This window comes from Camelina sativa, chromosome 14, assembly GCF_030686135.1.
Source record: "Camelina sativa cultivar CO46 ecotype springtype chromosome 14, ASM3068613v1".
NCBI lineage: Eukaryota > Viridiplantae > Streptophyta > Magnoliopsida > Brassicales > Brassicaceae > Camelina > Camelina sativa.
In genome coordinates, this window is record NC_141893.1 from 22,352,289 (window position 1) to 22,374,895 (window position 22,607).

The 22,607-nt window shown below is 39.5% G+C and overlaps 2 protein-coding genes across 2 annotated transcripts; one reads left to right on the top strand and one right to left on the bottom strand.

Moving 5' to 3' along the window:
• Nucleotides 1–14,282: 14,282 nt before the first annotated feature.
• LOC104742184 (uncharacterized) lies at nt 14,283–17,316 on the top strand. The gene is made up of 4 exons (XM_010463151.3): nt 14,283–15,705; nt 15,797–15,934; nt 16,650–16,889; nt 16,986–17,316. The coding sequence occupies exons 1-4, from the start codon at nt 14,866–14,868 to the stop codon at nt 17,082–17,084; spliced, it is 1,317 nt and encodes a 438-aa protein (XP_010461453.1). The 5' UTR covers nt 14,283–14,865; the 3' UTR covers nt 17,085–17,316.
• Nucleotides 17,317–19,789: 2,473 nt separating this feature from the next.
• Nucleotides 19,790–21,101, bottom strand: LOC147928529 (uncharacterized). The gene is made up of 3 exons (XM_087486179.1): nt 20,873–21,101; nt 20,172–20,830; nt 19,790–19,900 (listed from the first exon to the last, which is right to left on the bottom strand). Exons 1-3 carry the CDS (start codon nt 21,099–21,101, stop codon nt 19,790–19,792), a joined length of 999 nt encoding a protein of 332 aa, XP_087342305.1.
• Between the last annotated feature and the right edge of the window lie 1,506 nt (nt 21,102–22,607).

Below are 22,607 nucleotides of genomic sequence, written 5' to 3' on the forward strand. Positions count from 1 at the left end.
CTTCTTTCTCAAAAAACTTGAGTTTTAATCTGAGAAATCATCAAAAGCCAAACAAACAAACAAGTGTTAAACAACTGTAAAATCATCAACCCCCATAACTATCAAATATAATAATCAATCGTAACTTATCAATATTTCAATAGAAGACTTCGTGACAATAAATGGCAAATGAGAAGACTTCGTGACTATACAGCTCACTTTTTTGTTTTCTATTAGTAATCGAGAAACCATCAAAATACACAGTTTCAGATCATAAGTTGTATCAGTGGCTTTTCCTATCTGCTTCAGGTCGATTTGCTATACGTTGAACTAGTATCAGACTACAGATTCTTAAAGCTACTAAATTCTTCTGTTTTGATGCAGACAAGCAAAGTGCCAAAACAGAGACAAGAGTGTATTGGGAGCAATTGTATTGAGAGGTGTATACGTCTCTCGGCGTTTGGAAAACTGAGAGATGTATAAGTCACTTGGCATTCAATTTCCAATTACGTAAAGAGAGGCATGAAGCCATAAGGCAAACAAATCCACATACACAACCACTAACATTATTAACAAGGGACTAAAGTTAAGCTACAACATTTAACACTCTAAATGACAGCCACAAAAGTAAAGCTTTATGCTCACGGACACACAACACAAGACTCGTTCACCACACCACACCACAACACAAGACTCGTTCACCACACCACACCTGGAAGCTTTGCGTGAGAATATTACAAATGAATATGGTGAAGGCCGTTTACCTTATTAGATATTTTTACTTATATTTTTTAGGACTTCGTTTATCTTTATATACTTATTTAAGCAATGCTGTTAGAAAATAACTATACTGTCATGTCACTACAAGAAAATAGGGGATTTACGACTACGACTGGCGACTAATTACATAGTTGCCTAATTTACCCACTACTTACCGACTACGTAGCTACCAATTTACAACTGTTGAAATTTAGTCGTAAATCAGACGTTGTTTACCGACCAAATACGATAGTCGGTAATGTAGTCGTTAATTAGCGACTATTCTACGACTAAATGGGAAGAAGCTAATTTAGACGCCCCAGAGTAACTAATTTGACGACTAATTAGAGACTACGGCGGCGAGTTTGTAATTTGGCGACTACACATCGACTATTGCGAAGAGTTAGTACTATGGCGACTACACAGCGACTAAGTTGCAAGTCGTAAAAATATCGGCCAAAAAGAAACAAGTTTTATTTGTTTTGGGGGCTGGTGAGCCGTGTTTTGGCGACTGTCACGGGTAGTCATTGGACGGTCGGTGTGTAGTCGGTAAATAGTCGCCTAAATCTCTATATATACAAAACCCGTTGTGTCTTCTCCCATTCATAGAAAACACGAGCTTAAAGAAGAAAAAAAACGATAGTGAGAGAAAAATAAAAGCGAGAGTGTGAGGTCTTTAATAATGTCGAGAAATTCTAATTATAGTCATTTTCGGGAATGGATGTATAAGAGGCTTGATGAAGTGACGGGAAATTTCACATAAGAGTTCAGCGCTGGGGTTAAGGAGTTCAAACTATAGCAGCCATCACCAAATCATGAGTAGGATAATTGTCCTCATGCTTCTGCAACTACTGCAAAGCGTAGGCAATCAGCTTCCCATGCTGCATCAACACACACCCCAAACAACCTCTAAATGCATCTATATAAACAACATAGGGTCCTCCCGGCTCTAGCGATGCCAAAACTGGCGTAGTAGGCAACATCTCCTTCACACTTGTGAAACCCTCTTCACACTCCTGTGACCAAACGAAAGGAACCTCCTTCCCTGTCAGCTTAGTCATCGGTCGTGCCTTGCTCGCAAAGCCCTGTACAAATCTCCTATAATAATGTGCCAACCCAAGAAAACTCCAGATCTTCTTTGCATTCTGCGGTCTTGGCCAATCCCTGATGGCCTGAATCTTCTCCGGATCTACAGAAACCCCCTCTGCAGACACAATGTGACCCAAAAATCCCATCTCTCACTATTAGAAACTATACTTGCAACCTCTACTCCCGCAGCTTCTCCAGAACTGCTCTCAAATGCAATGCATGCTCATCAAGACTCTTGGAATAAACCAGGATATCATCGATGAAAATGATGATAGACACATCTAAATGCTCCTGAAACACGCTGTTTATCATTCTCATAAACGCTGCTGGCGCGTTAGTCAACCCAAATGGCATCACTACGAACTCATAATGCCCAAACCTTGTCATGAATGCAGTCTTCCTCATATCTGCCTCATCGGAATCTGATGGTAATCCGACGCTAGATCTATCTTGGAGAACAAAGTAGCACAACTCAGTTGATCCAACAAATCATTGATCTTGGGAAGAGGGTAGTTGTTCTTCACAGTGACCCGGTTCAAACCCCGATAATCAATACACAAGCGGAAACTCCCGTCCTTCTTCTTAATGAATAACACCGACGCACCCCACGGTGATACACTCGAATGAATGATTCCCTTGTTCAACAGATCCTCCAACTGCTTCTTCAGCTCTGCCATCTCTGTTGGAGCCATCCTGTAAAGAGCCTTGGATAACGATGTTGCCCTGGTTCCAACTCAATCATGAAAGGATCAAACCAAGAAGGTGGTAACCCCTGAAAGGACTGGAACACATCTTCCAACTCCTCAACAACCTGAATACCGCTAACCGTGGACTGCCCCACTGACTCCGGCATCGATATACTAACCAGATAAGCCTCTCATCACTTCTCGATCATCTTCCAAACCTACATGGCCGAGATCACGAGACTCCTCGAAGTCGGTCTAACTCCCTCAAAGACCAAATTCCCTCCTGGATGCTCAAACTCCACACTACCACGATGACAATCAAAGTGTATCATATGGTGATGCAACCAATCCATCCCCAGAATAACATCATACAAATCAACCGGGCTGATAAGCAAATCCGCTGGCCACGACTCCCCTGCGATCTGAATATCGACTCCCCTCGCCCGTCCAAGAACTCACAGGAACTTGCCTCCCACAACTCTGACAACTCCCGCTCGCTCCCCGAGATCTTCTCTGATATTAGCGCTTTCTGTGCACTCCGAAGTAATGAAACTATGGGTATCTCCAGAATCAAACATCCCGTGGGACCTAAATCCGCCCACCAACAAGGTCCCTACACAGGTCACATGTGCTGAGAACTTAACACTTTATCACAAGCAAAACATAAAATCTGAACGTACTGAAATTCACAAACTCTAGGTACCAGAAATTATACCAGTGATCGCCCCGGCACTGGTTCCACCATTCTCAGCCATCGTGTACACCTGTGGTGCCTGCTGAATCCATTCCACCTGCTGCACTCTCAGCTGCACCACACTCTGCACTGCTGCCACTGCCATTTGTTGCAACTTGGGACAATTGGGCTTGATGTGTACAGGCTCCATGCAATGATAGCATACACGAACCGCTGAATGTGCCGCCGTCGTAGCACTCCTCTGGGGACAGCTAGCTACTATGTGCTCCAGGCTACCGCACCCATAGCACCCTACACCACTCGGCCTCGGTGTAGCCTCACACTTCCTCTTAGTTCCCTGCGCAGGATTGCCGCCCTTGCCAGAACCTCCATGATGTTAAGCCTTCCTAGGCTGAACTGCTGGACTAACCGTCACTGACTATGCCTGGATATCCTCCTCAATCTCTGTCGTAGTCTCAACCAGCTCTGCACTCGTAACGTAACTCTGCCCTCTGCAATGGATCCTCAAATCCTCACGAAGGGCCCTCATAAACGTCCTGATCTAAGCCATCGTCCGACCCCCATGCATGAGAAGTCGACTGAACTCCACGTCCAGCTCCCGCACCGACCGAGTCCCCTGAGATAACTGTAGGAACTGCACCTCCAACCGGTCTAATGCTTCTCTAGGGAAATACTTGAGGTTGAACTCCTTCACGAAGTTAGCCCCAGTCATCTCCCTATGCACGTTCCTAGCAGCCACTGATCTCCACCACAAGTGAGCATCACCAATCAGGTTGTGGACCCCTATGTCCACCCAAAACTCCTGAGGACATCTGAAAGACTGGAAGTTACGTTCCACTCTTGCCCTCCACACATCCGCAGCGGTAGGATCCGAACCACCCAAAAACCGCTTAGTACCGATGTTGCCCATCTCTCAGCATATAACGAGAATGATCTCCCACATCCGCAGCCACTGGCGGCTGCACATCTGTAGCCACTGGTTGCTGCACCTCTGCAGCCATTGGCTGCTGCACCTCCGCAGCAACTGGCGGTACTACCAGAGCCTGAGCCGGTACCACTACCGGCAACCGCTCCAGCACTCGTGCTAACAAGTCCGCAAGATCAATACCTCCTCCAGGGGCTCCACCAGCTGGGACTCCCGCACCCGAAACCCTAGCATCATCGGCCGAATCCTTCACTGACATCGCCCACACCAACTTTCTCAGCGCCTACGGTCATATCGGTACCCCTACCGGCCACACTCATGGACCCCTCCTGGAAGCCCTGCAACTCACCGACGCCCTCAACTGTCACACTCTGGTCCAAGACATCACTAACCGCTGGGCCTGTGCCCCTACCACGACAACGTCTGCGTCCACGACCACGACCAGCAACAACACCATCTCTAACCATTTGAACTATCATGAACAGAAGGCTAAGCAAGCAATCTCAACAGAACACAAAACAAAAACTCACCGTAGAATCACACTGTAGGCTCGAAGAGGATGTTCTAGGACTCCATGCCACACACAATTGACTAATTCACATAATCAATCACAGCATCAGCACATAAAACTAGTGAACCCAAACCTAGAACCATAATGGCTCTCATACCAAGCTGAAACTAACCGACCCATTTTTTTTATATATAATAATAATAATAATAATAATAATAATAATAAAACTAGTGGCCCCATACCCACTAGCCACCTAACCACAACCAAACCAAACAGCGGAAAATAACCAATAGATGCCAATATCCAATAACCAATAAATAATAAAATAATAATTCAATAACTCAACCCAGCAGAATCGTTAACCAATAATAAACATCCCAGCAACATTATATGACCCAACTCTAGCAACCTACAGAAGCCAAACAACACATCAATGAGCCACTAGAACATCCTCCTCTTCATTGCCTTGATTCCACGATCACACTTTGCCTTGACCTGCACCACAACACATATGAGATGCGTGAGTATTTTATAAAGACTTTGTGAGGCAATCCTCCCATCTATTGGGCTATACACACAAGCAATTGAGATATATATAACCATCAAACAACAATCAACAACCAAACAACAAACCAGGACATCTGCATCGACCGACACCAACCCATGCATCGACTGACACCAACACTGCATCGACCGATGCATGCTCGACATTTTACAAAATCCCTAATTGCATCGATCAACGCCTCCACATGGCATTGCACGATGCTCCTAGGTCAAATCGCGTTGTCCTCGCATTGCATCAACCAACACACAAAGTGCATCGATCGACGCACCTGCCGAGCATCTTCTTCCCCGAAGCTCCTCATCGGATCTTCGTTCCTAAATCACCAAAACACGATCCAAAGCCACAGAGCAGCTTCCCAAAGCCTCAAGTGACACATAACCCTCCCACAAGCCAAGGAATCAACCACATAACACATAAACACAAAAATTAGAGAAATCTCAAGCTTAGATAAGCCCTGGTCATGCACTGACCTTTGCCAAAGAAGATTCTGACTCTAAACGACAGATCTACGCTCCTAGCAAGCTCCTACAATGATCCTAGCTATAGATCTCCACAAGAACAGCTATGAATCTCCCAAAAACCTCAAGAACGATCAAGAACTTCTTTCTCTCTTTCTTTTCCTCCAAAAATGGCCAAACTCGGCCAAACCCACGAGTTCCTCCTTTTATACACAATACCTAAAACTCAACGTTTAACTTAAACTCGTTTGCAAAAACAGACCTTGCATCGACCGATGCAACACCTGCATCGATCGATGCACATCCCAAACCGGGACTCCGGTTCGTAGATGTTACATTTTCTATGAGATATGTCAACGCCGGATAAAAAAACATGGTTAGCAACGCTAGGACTAGTCGAGTGCGACCTAAATGGATCAAGGATACTCTATGGAAAATAATAGTTGCGCAGTGGGATACTGAAGAAGCATAGGAAAGGAGTCAAATCTATTCCAATGCTCGTATGTTTGACCGTGATGGTCTCAGTCCTCACATGCACTTTCTGGGCCAACATCGTATCACCAAGTCAAACAAGGCTTGGTGAGTAACTTATGTATTTTTCTTACACCTTTGCAACTTTAACTTATGTCATAACTTTTTTTTTTTTTTTGTAACATTCCAGGAAGAGAAACTTGGGAGACCGGTGAGTCTTGGTGAGGTTTTCAAAGAGACACATACAAAGCCAGATGGTACGTATGTCGATCAAAAGGCCGAGAAGATCATTACAACTTATGAGAAAAACTTACGAGCTAAGATATCTGAGATCGAGTCAGATCCTTCACGAGCTCAGGAGCTCAAAGCAGAAGATTATGCGACCATCTATCTTCAGGTAAAGTAACATTTTTCACAATCTATATTTAAAGAGTCTTCAAAACTTTCATGTTCTCTATTTAAAGTTTCACTTTTTCTTTTCTCAGTCCACTGAGAAGGATTTACGAGGTAATATTTTTGGACTTGGAAGCCTCAAGGATCATCTTCAGGATCTTCTCAATGGCAAGGGCAATCAACGAGGAAAGTCGTCATCTTTTGTAGCATTACAAGAGAAAATGAAGGAAGCTCATCGTATAATTGAAGAACAAGTTGCCTATAATACAAAACATGATGCTGAGATTGCTGCTCTTGAAGCAGACCATTCCAAAGTTGTGGCTGAGCAACAGAAGAAGATAGAGCACATGGAAAAGTACTTGTGCCAAACTGATCCGGCCTTTGTGCAATTCTTTGTGTCTGAATCAAGTGATGATGTGTTGTTACTTCATATTCTTAGGTTACTTCTTAGGGTAATTATCTCCATTTCTTAACTCTCATGAACTTGTCACTTTGGGATGATGTGTTGTTCCTAGTCACTTGTGAGAATCATAGTTTTAGATTGATCACTTTGGTTCTCTCTTTTGGTTATTATAAATTTGGTCTACTTTTTGTTATTGCTAATGTAATGTGGTGAACTTATTACAAATGTGGTGAACTTTTGTTATTAAAAATGAGAATTTTAGGTTTTTCTTTGATAAGCAATTCGAATTATAAAACAAAACATAAAAAAAACGATTATGGTTTTTAATCACTATAGTCGTCAAACCAGTCGTTAAACCTGTCTTTAAGTGGTCGCCACATAGTCGCCCAATAGTAGCCAAGTAGTCACAAAGTTTAACGACTAAATCATAACTCCTCTCATAGTACGTTCACATCGCATTAATCGTTAAATTGTCATTAAATAGTCGTAAATAACGAATGCATTACGACTACTCATAAACTACTTCTGTTCACATTTTATTAATCGTAAAATTGTCATTAAATAGTCGTAACTATTTACGACTATATTACGACTAAGTTTACGACTACGTGTGTTGGTCGTAACATGGTTGCTATTTACCGACTATTTTACAATTGAATTTCTTACCGACTAATGATTTACGACAACAGTATTTAGTCATAAAGTAGTCATAAATTACATGTTTTCTTGTAGTGTATGATATATTACAGAAAATGCCATCAGAGAAATAATAATAAAAAACAAAACAAAATCATATTAAGAATAATATATCTATTTTTATTTTATCTATAAATATTTATTGGGAGCAATCTTCGTAGACAAGTCAGTTGGAGATTGCAATCTGAAAACATCTCTAATTTATGGAATATTCCTTTAAAACAAACAAAATTTCATATTATTTTCCGAAAAAACTTTACGAATCGAAGAAGTATCTTTTTTTATTTAGCAAATTGTTTTGAAAAATCACATAAATCTTAAGAAAGCCCTAAGAAATCTAATCCACAGTTTTCAAATATAAAAACTGTCAAAGTTCTCAGTTTTCATTCATCGACAAACTTCTAAGCCACAGTTTCCAAATTTTCTAATTTTAATTTACCATATTTTATATTTTTCTAAAGCATACCCTTCTACATCTTGCAGAAATGATGTTCATCTAATTGATATATAATTTGATTGTTCTTTTTCATTCAGCAACAATTTAATAATATTTTTGCTGAACTTTCTTTCGTAGGTGTTAAAATTCACGATTGTGTAAAAACAAGGATTATCTTCAGACCTACTTTTATTTTCTCTAAAATTATGGTGTGGTTAGACCTAATCATCTCAAGCCAGTATTACTCCCTATATACAAGTTGTTAACCATTCATTATAGATATATTTTATATATTTCGATTTTTCATTAAAAGTATAGATATGGAGTTTAAAAAATGGTTTAGAAGATATTAGAGATTTGGGATTTGAATAAATAAGAGTATGAATAAAATATAAAAAATATTGTAAACTAAATTAAATATTAACGAAAATTATTAATATTTTTTAGGAAACAAATTTAGTTTTGTTATGAATTGAAACTTTTCAATTCATTACAAGAAAACATGGGATTTACGACTGCACTAATAGTAACTAAATAGTCGCTAATTCATACATAACGACTATGTTACGACTAATAACTGTTGTCGTAAATCGATAGTCGGTAAGGAAATTAATTCGTAACATAGTCGGTAAATAGCGACAAATTTACGACTATGACATGTAGTCGTAAACGTAGTCGTAATTTGGTCGTTAATATTTACGACTATTTAATGACAATGTTACGATTAATAAAATGTGAACACTAGCTTGAGAATAGTTGTCATTTCGTCGTTAAATTATGCGACTCCTTGGCTACTATCAGACGACTATTTGACGACTATGTTACGATGACTTTAAGCCAGATTTAATGACTGGTTTGACGACTATAGTGATTAAAACCATAATTGTTTTGTTTTGTTTTATAATTCGAATTTTTAATCAAAGAAAAACCTAAAATTCACATTTTTAATAACCAAAAGTTCACCACAATAGTAATATGTTCACCACATTAGCAATTACAAAAAGAGAACCAAAATGATCAATCAAAAAGTATGATTGACACATCATCCCAAAGTGACAAGTTCATAATAACCAAAAGAGAACCAAAATGATCAATCAAAAACTATGATTGACACATCATCCCAAAGTGACAAGTTCATTAGAGTTAAGGTATAGAGATAAGTAGTCTAAGAAGCAACCTAAGAAGGAGATGTTCTTTATGTTGGAGGGGCGGTGGATGCATCACTTGTTTCAGACACAAGGAATTCCACAAAGGCCGGATCAGTTTTGCGCAAGTAGTTTTCCAAGTGCTCTATCTTCTTCTGTTGCTCTGCCACAACTTTGGAATGTTCTGCTTCATGAGCAGCGATCTCAGCATCACGTTTTGCATTATAGGAAACTTGTTCTTCAATTATACGATGAGCTTCTTTCATTTGCTCTTGCAATGCTATAAACGACGACTGTCCTTGTTGATAGCTCTTGCCATTGAGAAGATCCTGAAGATGATCCTTGAGGCTTCCAAGTCCAAAAAGATTACCTCGTGAATCCTTCTCAGTGGACTTAGAAAAGAAAAACTGAAACTGTTAGTTCTGAAAATAAAAGTTTTGAAGACTCTTTAAATATAGATTGTGAAAATGGTACTTTACCTGAAGAAAGATGGTCGTATAATCTTCTGCTGTGAGCTCCTGAGCTCGTGAAGGATTTGACTCGATCTCAGATATCTTAGCTTGTAAGTTTTTCTCATAAGTTGAGAAGATCTTCTCGGCTTTTCGATCAACATATGTACCATCTGGCCTTGTATGTGTCTCTTTGAAAACCTCACCATAACTCACCGGTCTCCCAAGTTTCTCTTCCTCGAATGTTACAAAATCAAAAAAAAAGGTGAAGACATAAGTTAAAGCTACAAAAAAAAGGTTAAGACATAAGTTAAAGCTACAAAAAAAAGGTTAAGACATAAGTTAAAGTTACTCACCAAACCTTGTTTGACTTGTTGATACGATGTTGGCCCAGATAAGTGCGAGTGTGGACCGAGACCATTACGGTCTGACATACGAGCATTGGAATAGATTCGACTCCTTTCTTGTGCTTCTTCAGTATCCCACTGCGCAACCATTGTTTTCCAGAGAGTACCCCCGATCCATTTAGGTAGCACTCGACTAGTCCTAGCGTCGCTTACCATGTTTTCCATCCGGCGTTGACATATCTCATAGAAAAATTGTTTCACTGTCCCTCTTATCAATGGATCCCAAGTGTGTGTTTTCTAGGAAAAAGAAAATAGAGTTAAGTTAGTGAAAAACAACAATTAAAACCTATCTATGAATGATATCTGACAGAAAACTATACCGCAAATTCAAGGAAGTATCTTTCTCGTCTCTCCGGAGGCACACATGACCAATTATAGTATGGACCATCAAATTTGTTTGTAAAAACCTTAGTAATCTTCCGCACCAGTTGTGATTTGACATCACGAGTAAACCTCATAACATAAGAATCAAAAAAAAAAAAAAAGAATCAAGTCAGAATGAAGCATAAGCGTAAACCATACCAAATTCATTTAAAATCAAATAAAAAAACAAATGTACTCTTCTAGTTACTACTCTTCTAGTTACTAATAACTGATGAGAGACTTGCGAATGACAAAACAATAGTCAATAGTGATGTTTGTCTGCAACCGAGTTGTTTGTCATCTAAAAGCAACAAATTCATCGACTCTAATCTAGAAGAAAACATATGAAAACATGTACTATTCTAGTTAGTAAGTAAAACTGATGGAAACACTTGAGAATGACAAAACATTTTTTTTATATGAAATTTAAACGTGTTTACATACCAAGTCATGTTAGGCTTCGGTTCCGGAGAGAGGACGGTGGTAAAAGTATGACGGTCCGGCACCATAAGTATGGCGTTAAGAGCCCTCAACTTGTCCTCCTAGAGTTTCGGCAACACTGGATCTTACTCGTCGAAATTGTTACCTTGAGAAGAAGGATGACTTTGAGCGTGAGAATTCTGAATTGGAGATCTCGTAGAATCATGCAAAGGATTCGACTCATCCGGAGGATTTTTCTGAACTTCTGGTAATGACCCAGTTGGTTGGTCTTCAACGCTTCGATTCAAGGAGTTCTGAAATAGGTTCTGTGGTGGTGGATAGTTTCTGACTTGCGGTGCGGCTGACATCGATAGTTGGGGGAAAATGCGGACTTGTTCTTTGAGCCGCTGGCGTGAAGTTGTATTGAGGCGGTAGAGGGTTGACTTTTCTCACCTTGGACGAAAGGTTAGAGCCACAAGGTCTGAGAGAAGCGTTGGGGACAACATTCCTCTTTCGTACAGACTTCTTAACAGGAGGCATCGTAAGTATCTCGTTGAGATGGCTTAGGTGAAGAGGAAGACGAAGAAAATACAGATTGGAGATTGAGAGCCTCGGCGATTGAGAGCCTCGGCAATTGAGAGAATCGGCGATTGAGAGAATCGGCAACGAAGAAGGATGGTGAGAAATGAGAGATTAGGGTTGTAAAATTAGTGTTAGGTCGTTTGTTATGGGTTGAATCGCGTAAATGGATTCCGGGTATAATTAACCCAAAATGTTTTAAACTTAGTCGCTTATTAGTCGCGGATGAGTTGGGGTGTAATTTTATTTTAAAAAGTTGGGCTTGTTTTGGAGTCCAACACGTAATAACCATGTTTAAACCCAATATTTTGAAGTTAGTCACTTGTTTGTCGCCAATCAATAGCCAAAATTAATTTTATAAAAAAACATATAATTTAATTTAGTTTACATATTATTTAAAGCATACTACTTATAAGTACACTACATAATATATTGATCACTTAAAATTTACAAAACATTACTTACATATATACTTAATATAGTAAAAATTATATTTTTATTTTTAAATTAAAATTGCATTTATGACTTAGCAAAAATGAAGATACTAATTTTAAAAATTCAGACCTACTGATTCATATACATTTTCTTGAGCTTCACCTTCATAGGTAATTTTTCACTTTGCAACTAATTCACATCTGCAGTAATAGAAAACAAAAGCTCAAGGCTAAACAATTTTCTAAGACATGGTGCACCTATAATTATATTACAATAAGTATAGATATGGTAAAGCAAGCATTAAAAATTTGACATTATGGGTTAATTTTGTTTGTACCTTTGAAAATGAGAATAATATGAGAATGCCACAAATATGATGCTTGTATTTATAGTTTATATGTGAAGAATGCCACAAAATTAGTCGTTGTATAGTCGCCAACTTACCGACTTATAGACGTAGTCGCCAAATTAGCTACTTTGATGCAACTAAATTAAGTTCTTCCCATTTAGTCATATAATGGTCGTTAATCTATGACTACATTACCGACTATTGTATTTGGTCGGCAAATAACGTCTGAGTTACGACTAAATTTACGCAGTTGTAACTTGGTAGCTACGTCATCGGCAAGTAGCCGGGAAAATAAGCGACTACGTATTTAGTCGTCAATCATAGTCGTAAATACCCAGTTTTCTTGTAGTGATTATCTCGATTTTATATATTGTTTGAAACCAATTCTGAATATACACAAATTGATGTCGTAATAACTTTTATTTAATAAATTTAATTACGTACATTACGGATTTGAATTATTAATTTGAATTTTTTTGAAAGCAACTTCTTTTCTAACTTGAAACTATACGATTTCTTTTTGTGATGCTATTATTTGAGAAATGTTTAGAAATTTTAAATTAATGGCATTTAAACCCAATATAACTTCAAAATACATTTACTCGCACTTGAAACTTCAATAAAAATAAAAATAAAATTTAAACTTCAAAACTTGAAAATACATTTAATCATATTGTAATCTGTTAGAATGATTTAAAAATATATTTTCTATAATAGCAATAATAAAATTACTCACTATAAGTTATAACATATGGTATTTGAAAAATAACTAGAAATCTGATATCATTTACACATATTTCTTTCTAGATATGCTAATATTTATTTGTAGACATCATGTATTATATTGTTCATTATATATTCAGTATTATGTTAAAATATTTAATTGCATAAATGCACAACTAAAATTTTAGATTATATTCAATATAGTATATTCAACTAAAAAACTAAATCATAAAGTTAAATCATTACTTTTAAACATGGCCGCTCTAATTCGTCATACCGCATCACAGGTCAATACAAGTTTTGTTGGGGTTTTTTTGGACTTTACCGTATTTATAATTAACGAATTCTGATATTGTATCGAACTAAAATAGTTGTACCGATTATGGGTCGAAATCTGAGTATAAAACTAAATAAATGAAATATATAAGATTATAAAATGTACATAATGTTACATAATGAAATATATAAAATTATAAAATGTACATAATGGGACGAAATGAACAACAACCTGCGATAATGTTTGACGATGCCGCTGCCGCCTACGACGACGAAACGAACAGACCCAATCTCAATCCGTGTTAAAACAGAGATCGAGAGAAAGTTATATAAAGAAGCAGAAGCAGAAGAGCTTACGAAGATGAGAGTAGGGAAGAAGACAGAGAGAATCGAGCCTGGATCTGCTACACGTCGCTTTGTTCTTCTTCTCCTCCTCGAAGTGACAGATTAAGTTCAAGCAGATTGAGAAATGGAGCCTGGATCTGCTCTTCGGCGACGGCTTTGTTCTTCTTCTCCTTCTCCAAGCGACAGACTAAGTTCGAGAAATCGAACCAAATTAAGGTAAGGTTATTTTGTAAAACAATAAAAAAAAAAACAAAGGTATTTTTGTCATTTGCCATATATAACACAGCTTTTAATCGCTGACTTTATTAGGCATCTAAAATTTTTAGCCGCAAGACGCAGCATTATGACACAGGTAGCTACGACAACCAAATGAACATTGTTATCCGCGTCAACCGCAGCCGCATGTAGCTGCGGCGACCAAACGAACAGCACCATTGTTTATGATTAGCATATATCCCTAATGTTTAGGATCTCTCTTGTATAAAATACTACTCTTGATCTATCAATAATACACAACATTCTTCCATTCATAGCAATAAACGATGAAGTGATGAGTGCTTGGATCTTTAAAGGATGTGTCGTCTCTCAAGGTGGTTGCAGTCTCGAACGTGCGTAGGTGCTGGATAAATTCTTAAGAGGCTAGAGACGTGAGGTGAGCATACCTTCTAGATCTCAATTCTTAAGAATGAGTATATCTATAGGGCTTGAGGCGTGTGAAATCAGTTTGGGTTTTTTGGTTCGGAAAAAAAGAAGTATCGTCATTTTGGATCATTATTAAGGCAAGGCCGCAGTATCGGAGCTTGGTGTCATACTAGAGTCGAGCTTTGCCGCGCCATCATGGTGGCTTGTGGTGGTGAAAGGGTCTTGGCCGCGGTTGCTTTGCTTCGGAGTACACAAGAGGACATGTATTCATTGTCTCGTCTAGATTTCCAAACAACACCAAAAATGTTGAGTTTAGTCAGTGAATGGGAAGAAGGTCTTCCAAACGGACTTGCGCGCTCGGAAACTGTATGAAAATATGTCCCTGGGCTCCTTTGTGATCATATTAGCTTAGAAACATGTAAATTATTACCTCTTGAACCTAAAATAATTGGAAAATGACTTAACAGTTACATGAGTGAGCTTGGAACGTGGTGGTTGAAATATGTGACATGGTCTCTTGTTTTATACAGTAGATTGTCTTTTTTAATAGACCAATTCCATCACACAGATCGTTTGGTCAATGCTCAAGAGAAGTCACAATACAATATAGCAAAAGCTCTTCTTCTTCATCATCCTCTCTTTGATCACTCCTGCAACTACAAAATCCATGGCGGTGTCTTCTCTTCTCTGGACTCTCTTCCTCATCTCCGTCATTTTCTCACTACAATCAAACAGCCAAGAAGAGGATACACCAATCACACGATTCCAGCAATACTTAAGAATCAACACCGCTCATCCTAACCCTAACTACACCGCACCAGTCTCGTTTCTTCTTGATCAAGCTCAATCGATTGGTCTCACTTCCAAAACCTTCGAATTCGTCTCTGGTAAGCCAGTTCTTCTCCTCACATGGCTAGGCACTAACCCTCACCTCCCTTCGATTCTCTTCAACTCTCACCTCGACTCTGTTCCCGCCGAATCCGACAAATGGATCCACCCGCCGTTCTCAGCTCACCGTACAACCGATGGTCATATCTACGCTCGCGGCGCGCAAGACGACAAGTGTATCGGAGTTCAGTATCTAGAAGCGATCAGGAATCTGAAATCGAGAGGCTTCTCTCCTCTTCGTACGGTTCATATCTCGTACGTCCCTGAAGAAGAGATCGGCGGATTCGACGGGATGATGAGATTCGCGGCGTCGTCGGAGTTTAGGGATTTGAATTTGGGATTCGCTATGGATGAAGGACAAGCTAATCCTGGTGATGAGTTCAGGGTGTTTTACGCTGATCGGACTCCGTGGGAATTTATAATCAAAGCTGAGGGGATCCCAGGGCATGGTGCTAAGCTTTATGATAATTCAGCTATGGAGAATTTGATGAAGAGTGTTGAGTTGATTGCTAAGTTTAGGGAGACGCAGTTCGATTTCGTTAAAGCTGGGAAAGCTGCGAATTCTGAAGTTATCTCTGTGAATCCAGTTTATCTTAAAGCTGGAACTCCTTCTACTACTGTGAGTTGTTGACGATTTCAGATTTTGCATTTTTTTGATGTGTTAATAGGAGATTTTTGTTTTTCTTAAGTGTGTTTTTTTTTCTTTTCAGGGGTTTGTGATGAATATGCAGCCTTCAGAGGCAGAAGCTGGGTATGATTTGAGGTTGCCTCCAATGGCAGATCCAGATGTTATGAAGAAAAGGATTGCTGAAGAATGGGCTCCTTCTATTAGGAACATGACCTACACGGTAAATATGAATATTCTCTAAAAGCTCTGATATATGTACATACCGTTTCTGTGTTGGGTTGCTTGTTTCTGTGTCTATGCGGTCTCAATAGTTAATAGCAACTAAGGGTTATACAGAGCTGTTCTTGAGTCTGGTTTTGTGAAGCATGACTGTAAATGAATTGGAGGAACGAAGAAGCATGGCTAGATAGAATGAAAGAGGTCTCATTGAGCAAATACTTACATCAGAGATCGTATCAAATTTCTTAACTTTTATTTTCATACTACTAAAATGTATGTCTGAGATAGGCCTCTCAGCTGCTTTGAATAACTACTTTCATAGTCCGTTAATATAGTTTGGTTTCTTTTGTTTTAATCTTCCACATTGGTTTCACATAAATGACGATACTAGACGCCCATATACCTTGAATAGTTACAGGGTTGTAGTTGATTAAGAACATCTGACTTCTTTCTTTTCCAACCTATATCTTAGTGTCATTAAGACAAGGTTATGAGATGTCCTAAGCCAAGGTTAAGCAAAACTAACCAGTAGCTACAAAGTTCGGTAAAATATGGGCTCTCATATTATATAATGTTACATGTCTTTTTTGGCTTTTTTTTAGTGAATTAGACGATGATGTATGGTGTCTACCCTCTGCAGTTTGATAACATGATACAAGAGTTTTCGTTTTAGTCTAACTAAGTGAACAGATCCAATCTTTTTCTTCTTGCACCAGGTAAAAGAGAAAGGAAAGTTAAGAGATCATTTAGGGCGACCTATAATGACTCCAACAAATGATACCAATCCTTGGTGGTCTATCTTCAAGCAAGCTGTTGAAGCAACAGGAGGAAAACTCGCAAAGCCCGAAATTTTGGCTTCAACTACAGATTCACGCTATATTCGCTCTTTGGGAATCCCAGTTCTGGGCTTCTCTCCAATGACCAATACTCCTATTTTATTGCATGACCATAACGAGGTATTCACATGATGATATTATCTATTGCGCTCTTGGAGTATATATATATATATATAAAATCAGAGTACTGATATAAACACTTATTTGTTGCCTCAGTTCCTAAAGGATATCGTATTCATGAAAGGAATTGAAGTTTATGAATCGGTTATCACAGCTCTAAGTTCCTTTAAGGGAGTATCTGATCAAGTGATTTGAAGCATGTAGCAATGTGACATGTTGCTTGAAGATGGTCACACCTCACATTGCTATGACTAAAACAGTGTTGTAAATGTTTATTTGTAAGTTTTTTTTATTGACATTTACTCTATCCTTGTGACCCTTAAATGGCTGCTGCTGATAATCCTTGTATATTATCAGTTATTTTTCTGCATAATTCTCAGACTCCGAAGAGAAATATCATTGGTGCTTAGAGTATGATTTCACAAAAGAGTTGATCAATTTAGCTCTAAATGTTTTAGTTTTCAAGAGTTGCTATTTCATATCCTTGCGTTGCATAAGAGCTTGATTCTTTCCTATGTACATTTGTTTGGCCTAAATGATTTTTATTCGGGATTAGATTCTTTCAAATTCTATGAGGCAAATGAATTGAACCAAAAACTTTTACGTATTACTTACCAATCTAGAAGTACCTTAACCTCATAAAATCTTGTAAATTTTTCAGATTTAATAATATACTAGGAGATATCTTGTGTTATAAAACACGGATCAACATTTTCCAAAAATTATTGTTATTTTTATTTTAAAATGTTTTTTTTTGTCAACAAAAGACTAGTTCAAAAGAGTCAGTGGGATGGAAAACTGTTTACAAACAAAACATTATGCGGAGAAGTACGTGCTTGGCGTGCCAAAGAATCTGTATTTACATTTGCATTTCTAGAAACAAAAGATAAGGAGAAAGATGAAAATTCCTCCTTGTCACTTGTCGTCGAGGTACGTCGAAAATGCCGGCCAGTCATGAGGAGAATACACCATCTTCACCAAGTCTGAACAGTCCGTGTAGAAAGCCACGTCACGAAAACCATGCCCGATCATATAGTGTGATACGCCCAAATTCGAGGATCACTCAGCCGGATTAGAAAGGATAGAAACTCGCCAAGGTGCAAGGAGCAACAAGGGAGATTTAATGGGTTGAGGGGTTGCACAGCAGTTGCGGAAGGCTACTGATATTTCCAACTCCACTCGCTGCTAGATATGACACACTAGTCCAGCAAGAGGAGGCTGTTGCTTGGATATTACACACCAAGAAACAAAGAAATGTTCTAGACAAAGAACAAAGAGATAGACTCATAAAATGAAAAGAAAAATTGATTGATTGATTCTCAAATGAGATTACATGAGTTTATATAGGGATAAGAAACTTGGTAACAAAGCCAAGTATTGATTATTCTTGAAACTAAAACATAATAAAGATAAATAGTTGAATGAAGAACCAATTCTTGAAGTTTGCCTTTCCAAGGTATCCTTCCCAAGGTATCCTTCCCAAGGTGTCCTTCCCAAGGTGTCATTCCCAAGGTGTCATTCCCAATGTGAGTTGAACTCCATTTTCGTCACCCCTCTTTGACCACAAAATAAAGTGATTATTTTGGGCTTTTTTGGGCTTGAATTAGGCTCAAAATGAACTAGACTTGGTAGACAACATCCCCAATAGAACTTTCTATGCTATCCTTGCCCATAATCTCTTGAATTAGCCCAATAAATGCATCCTTGAACTTCTCTCTCTTTCATTCCTTGGTCCAATTTTGCTGATGAGAAACAACATGGGTTGTACCATTTTTTCACTTTTAGCTTAGTAGAAACAACACATGGTTGCCATACATAATTCTGGAAGCTCTTAAACCAGTTGGACCTAAAACTCTTCAAGTGAACAACTAGATTAACCTCCTTTGGCAAATGGTTGTTTGGCTGGAAGAATTGATCTTCAACTTTGTTCGTGTTGAACAAGGCTCAAGGATCTTCTTGGATGGTCTCATGATCATATCACAGCACATAGCCCACATGAAAGCTTCGACTTCGGCATGCAAGGGAGAAAGACTCCGTCGAAAATTCTTAGCCCCCATGATTGGCGTCGGATCCTGAAGCTGCGTACAAACCCATCCTGCGCCTCCAAATGAGTCACCCGCCTTACAAGAGCCATCAATGATCGTTTTTGGTAACCAAAAACAGGACATCACAAACGTCGGGACCGCAGTAGCAACTGACTTAATCATCATCTCTTTTCCCCCTTTCGATAGCAGTCTTGCTGACCAACCATTTGTCCAACCCTGCAGCCTATCCCGAACAAATGAAAACACTTTCGTCTTGGACCTGCCCAAGCTCTCAGGTAACCCTAGATATGACCCCATCCTGCCCAAATTTGTTATCCCAAGAACTCCTTGGAGTTCTGTTTTGTTATCCACATCAACCATATGACCAAACTGAACAGAGGATTTGTCAAAATTAATTTGCTGTCCCGAGGCAGCCTCATACTGTCGTAATATATCCAAAATAACCCCACATTGTTCCTTATCTTCCTTGCAGAAAAAGAGGCTATCATCCGCAAACAACAGATGCGTGATTGGCGGAGATTTATTTGCCACCTTAATCCCTGTAATGAGCTTGTCTTGCTCCATTTTACGGATCTTTGCGATCAAAACTTTTGTACACAAGATAAACAAATAAGGAGATAAAGGATCCCCCTGACGTAATCCCCTCTCTGGGACTATCAATGCATTAGGTTGGCCATTCAAAAGAACTCTGTATTCAACCGAGCTAGCACAGAACATAATCCATCCGATCCATTTTTCCCCAAAACCCATTTTCCGTAGTAACTTTTCAACAAAAACCCACTCCACCCTATCATATGCCTTGCTCATATCCGTTTTAATCACCAAAAATTTCCCTTTACAAGATGGATTAGTCCGTCAGCCATGAAACATCTCTTGGGCAATCAGTATATTGTCTGAAATCAGCCGACCCTGAACAAAAGCTGATTGGGTCTCCGAAATAAGCCCTGGTAATACCATCTTAAGTCGCTGGCACAAAAATTTTGAAATAATCTTGTAGCCCACATTACATAAACTAATAGGATGCAATTTTGTCATCCGGGTAGGCTTTGCTACCTTAGAAATAAGACAAATGTGAGTCCTATTTAAATACTTATCAAAAACACCTCCGTTAAAAAACCGATTAACCAAATCCACAAGATTCCCTTTAACAACCCCCACGCCTTTTGGAAAAACAAAGCTGGCATCCCGTCTGGGCCAGGAGCTTATCCGGATGCATCATAAATAAAGCCTGTCTGACCTCAGCCTCCGTAGCTGGGGCTGTTAACCGCATATTTACCTCTTCCGTAATGACAGTGCAAACCTCACATAAGATCTCATCAAAATTTTCAGGATTAATTGAAGAAAACAGATTCGCAAAATATGACACTGCTGTATTACATATATCAACATCCTCTGTTGACCAAACCCCATTCTTGTCAAAAAGATCTGTAATCCGATTACGTGCCCGTCTCTGCTTTGTTTGAGCATGAAAATACTTAGAATTTTTATCTCCCACCCGCATCCATCTATTACGACTCTTCTGGTACCAATAAACCTCTTCATCCCGATAAGCCACCCGTAATCGACTATTGAGATCCGAGATTACAGACAAAGGAGTCGCATCATCCATTTGAGCAACGTCTAACTGGCGTTTTAAATCCTCAATCGTGTCCCGACCAAAAGGAACCTCTGCTTTACGCCACCGAGAAATAGCCCGCCTACAACTCACAATTTGCTCCAAAAAACTAGACTGACCCTGAGGATGTTCCCCACCCCATCCCACCGAGATTGCCTCCATCAGCCCCTCCTTCCCAACCCAGCGACGATCGAACGTAAACCTTCTCCGTCCCCATGACCGTTTCACTCTGATGTTTACCACAAGAGGCTTATGATCAGAAGCGATCATATGCAAATAATCTGTAACCGTATCAGGAAACAAATCATGTCAATCCTCATTACCTAATGCTCTATCCAACCGACATCGAATTGGTTTTTCATCCCGCCAACCCCGCCATGAAAAACTGTCTCCAAGATAGGGTAATTCCAGAAAACCACAATCTTGAATCATCCCATTAAAGGAAAGAAACAAAGAAGCATGGCACAGCTTTCCCCCTCGCTTCTCATGATTCCCAGTTAACTCATTAAAATCTCCTACCACAAACCAAGGAGAGGACCTAGTAACCCCCATCCTTACTAAACGTTCCCAAACCAAATCACGATTCTTGGGAACCGGATCGCCATAAACAAATGTTAAATGAATTAAATGTCCTTTGTAAACCGCTTCAACATCAATTAACCAGTTCGACTCATATAAAATTGAAACTTGAAAAGCATCCTTATTATAAAACAAAGCCAAACCACCACTACAGCCAATCAGATCTACTGTTTTGAAGTTTTGGTAACCAAAATGACCTACAAAACTTTCCAACCGAGATGAGGATTGTTTCGTTTCCATGAGAAATAAAAAAATCAAGTCGATGTTCCTTCCATAAATCCCGAAGATGTCCAATAGTGGCCTTATTGCCGAGACCTTGACAATTCCAACTCAAAATATTCATTTTAAAAAATATTATTCAGTTTGGTGGAACCCCACCCAGACCTACCTACTCCAATCCTTGAAAAGATAGGCGAAGTCTTTTGCCCAAGGGCAGAACCAAAAAACCATATTACCAACCAAGAGACCAACCTGGATCAACCTGGATCAAACCCAGTAAGAACAAAAATAAACCAAAACTGATAAGATGGAGTAACAAAGCACCCCCTTGCCAACGTTTGCACACCACAAACATTAATCAGATGAGTTGGTTGGAGGCTTTCCCCCTTGCTGAGAGCCAACCTTTCCATTCGGTCCAGCTCCCTTCGTGACAGCCTTCTTGTGAGGTGATCTAAAAGAGCACAAGTTGCGCTTCTTTGTGCTAACTCCCTGTAGGACACCCTTGTTCTTGGCCAACTTCACCCTTGGTGGTTGAACCTGGCCCCCAGCGTCACCCCCCTGAGGCTGACCCTCAAACACCACGTCCATAACACCATTTTGCTCCTCCAAACAACCATCTTGTTCCCCATTCAAAGGAAGATCAGGGAGACCATTACCATCCTTCTCAAGAAACTCCGCCTCAGCCCCATCAGCCTCATCAGCTACTATAGCCGCATCATGAGACACCTATATTTCAACCCCCTTCTCCTCCATCATTGTATCCATGAGGCCCAGCTTCTGATTATCAGTAATAGAGAAATCCTAATCCAACAACTCGCTCAAGTCATCTGAAAACAGATCTCCTTGGTGCAACCTCTCCAGCGAGTCTGTGATGTCTCCACTTGGTCCTTCAAAACCCGGAAATAAATTCTTACGCACCCTTTGAGCAGCACCTTGAACCTCAACAGCCTCCACATCCGCAAGCTGGCCAGCCCGCAGAACGACACAGAGATCAGGAGTTTCCTTATTTTGGCAGGATACTACAGGAAGTTTGTGAGGGGTTTTGCGAGTATGGCAAAGCCAATGACTAAGCAGACAAGGAAGGATGTTTATTTTGTATGGTCGCGGGAGTGCGAGATGGCTTTTGAGAGCCGGAAGCAGATGTTAACGACTACACCAATTCTGGCCTTACTAGAGAAGGATAAGCCATATGTGGTGTATACAGATGCTTCTAGAGTTGGTTTGGGGTGTGTGCTGATTCAGGAGGTTAAAGTCATTGCC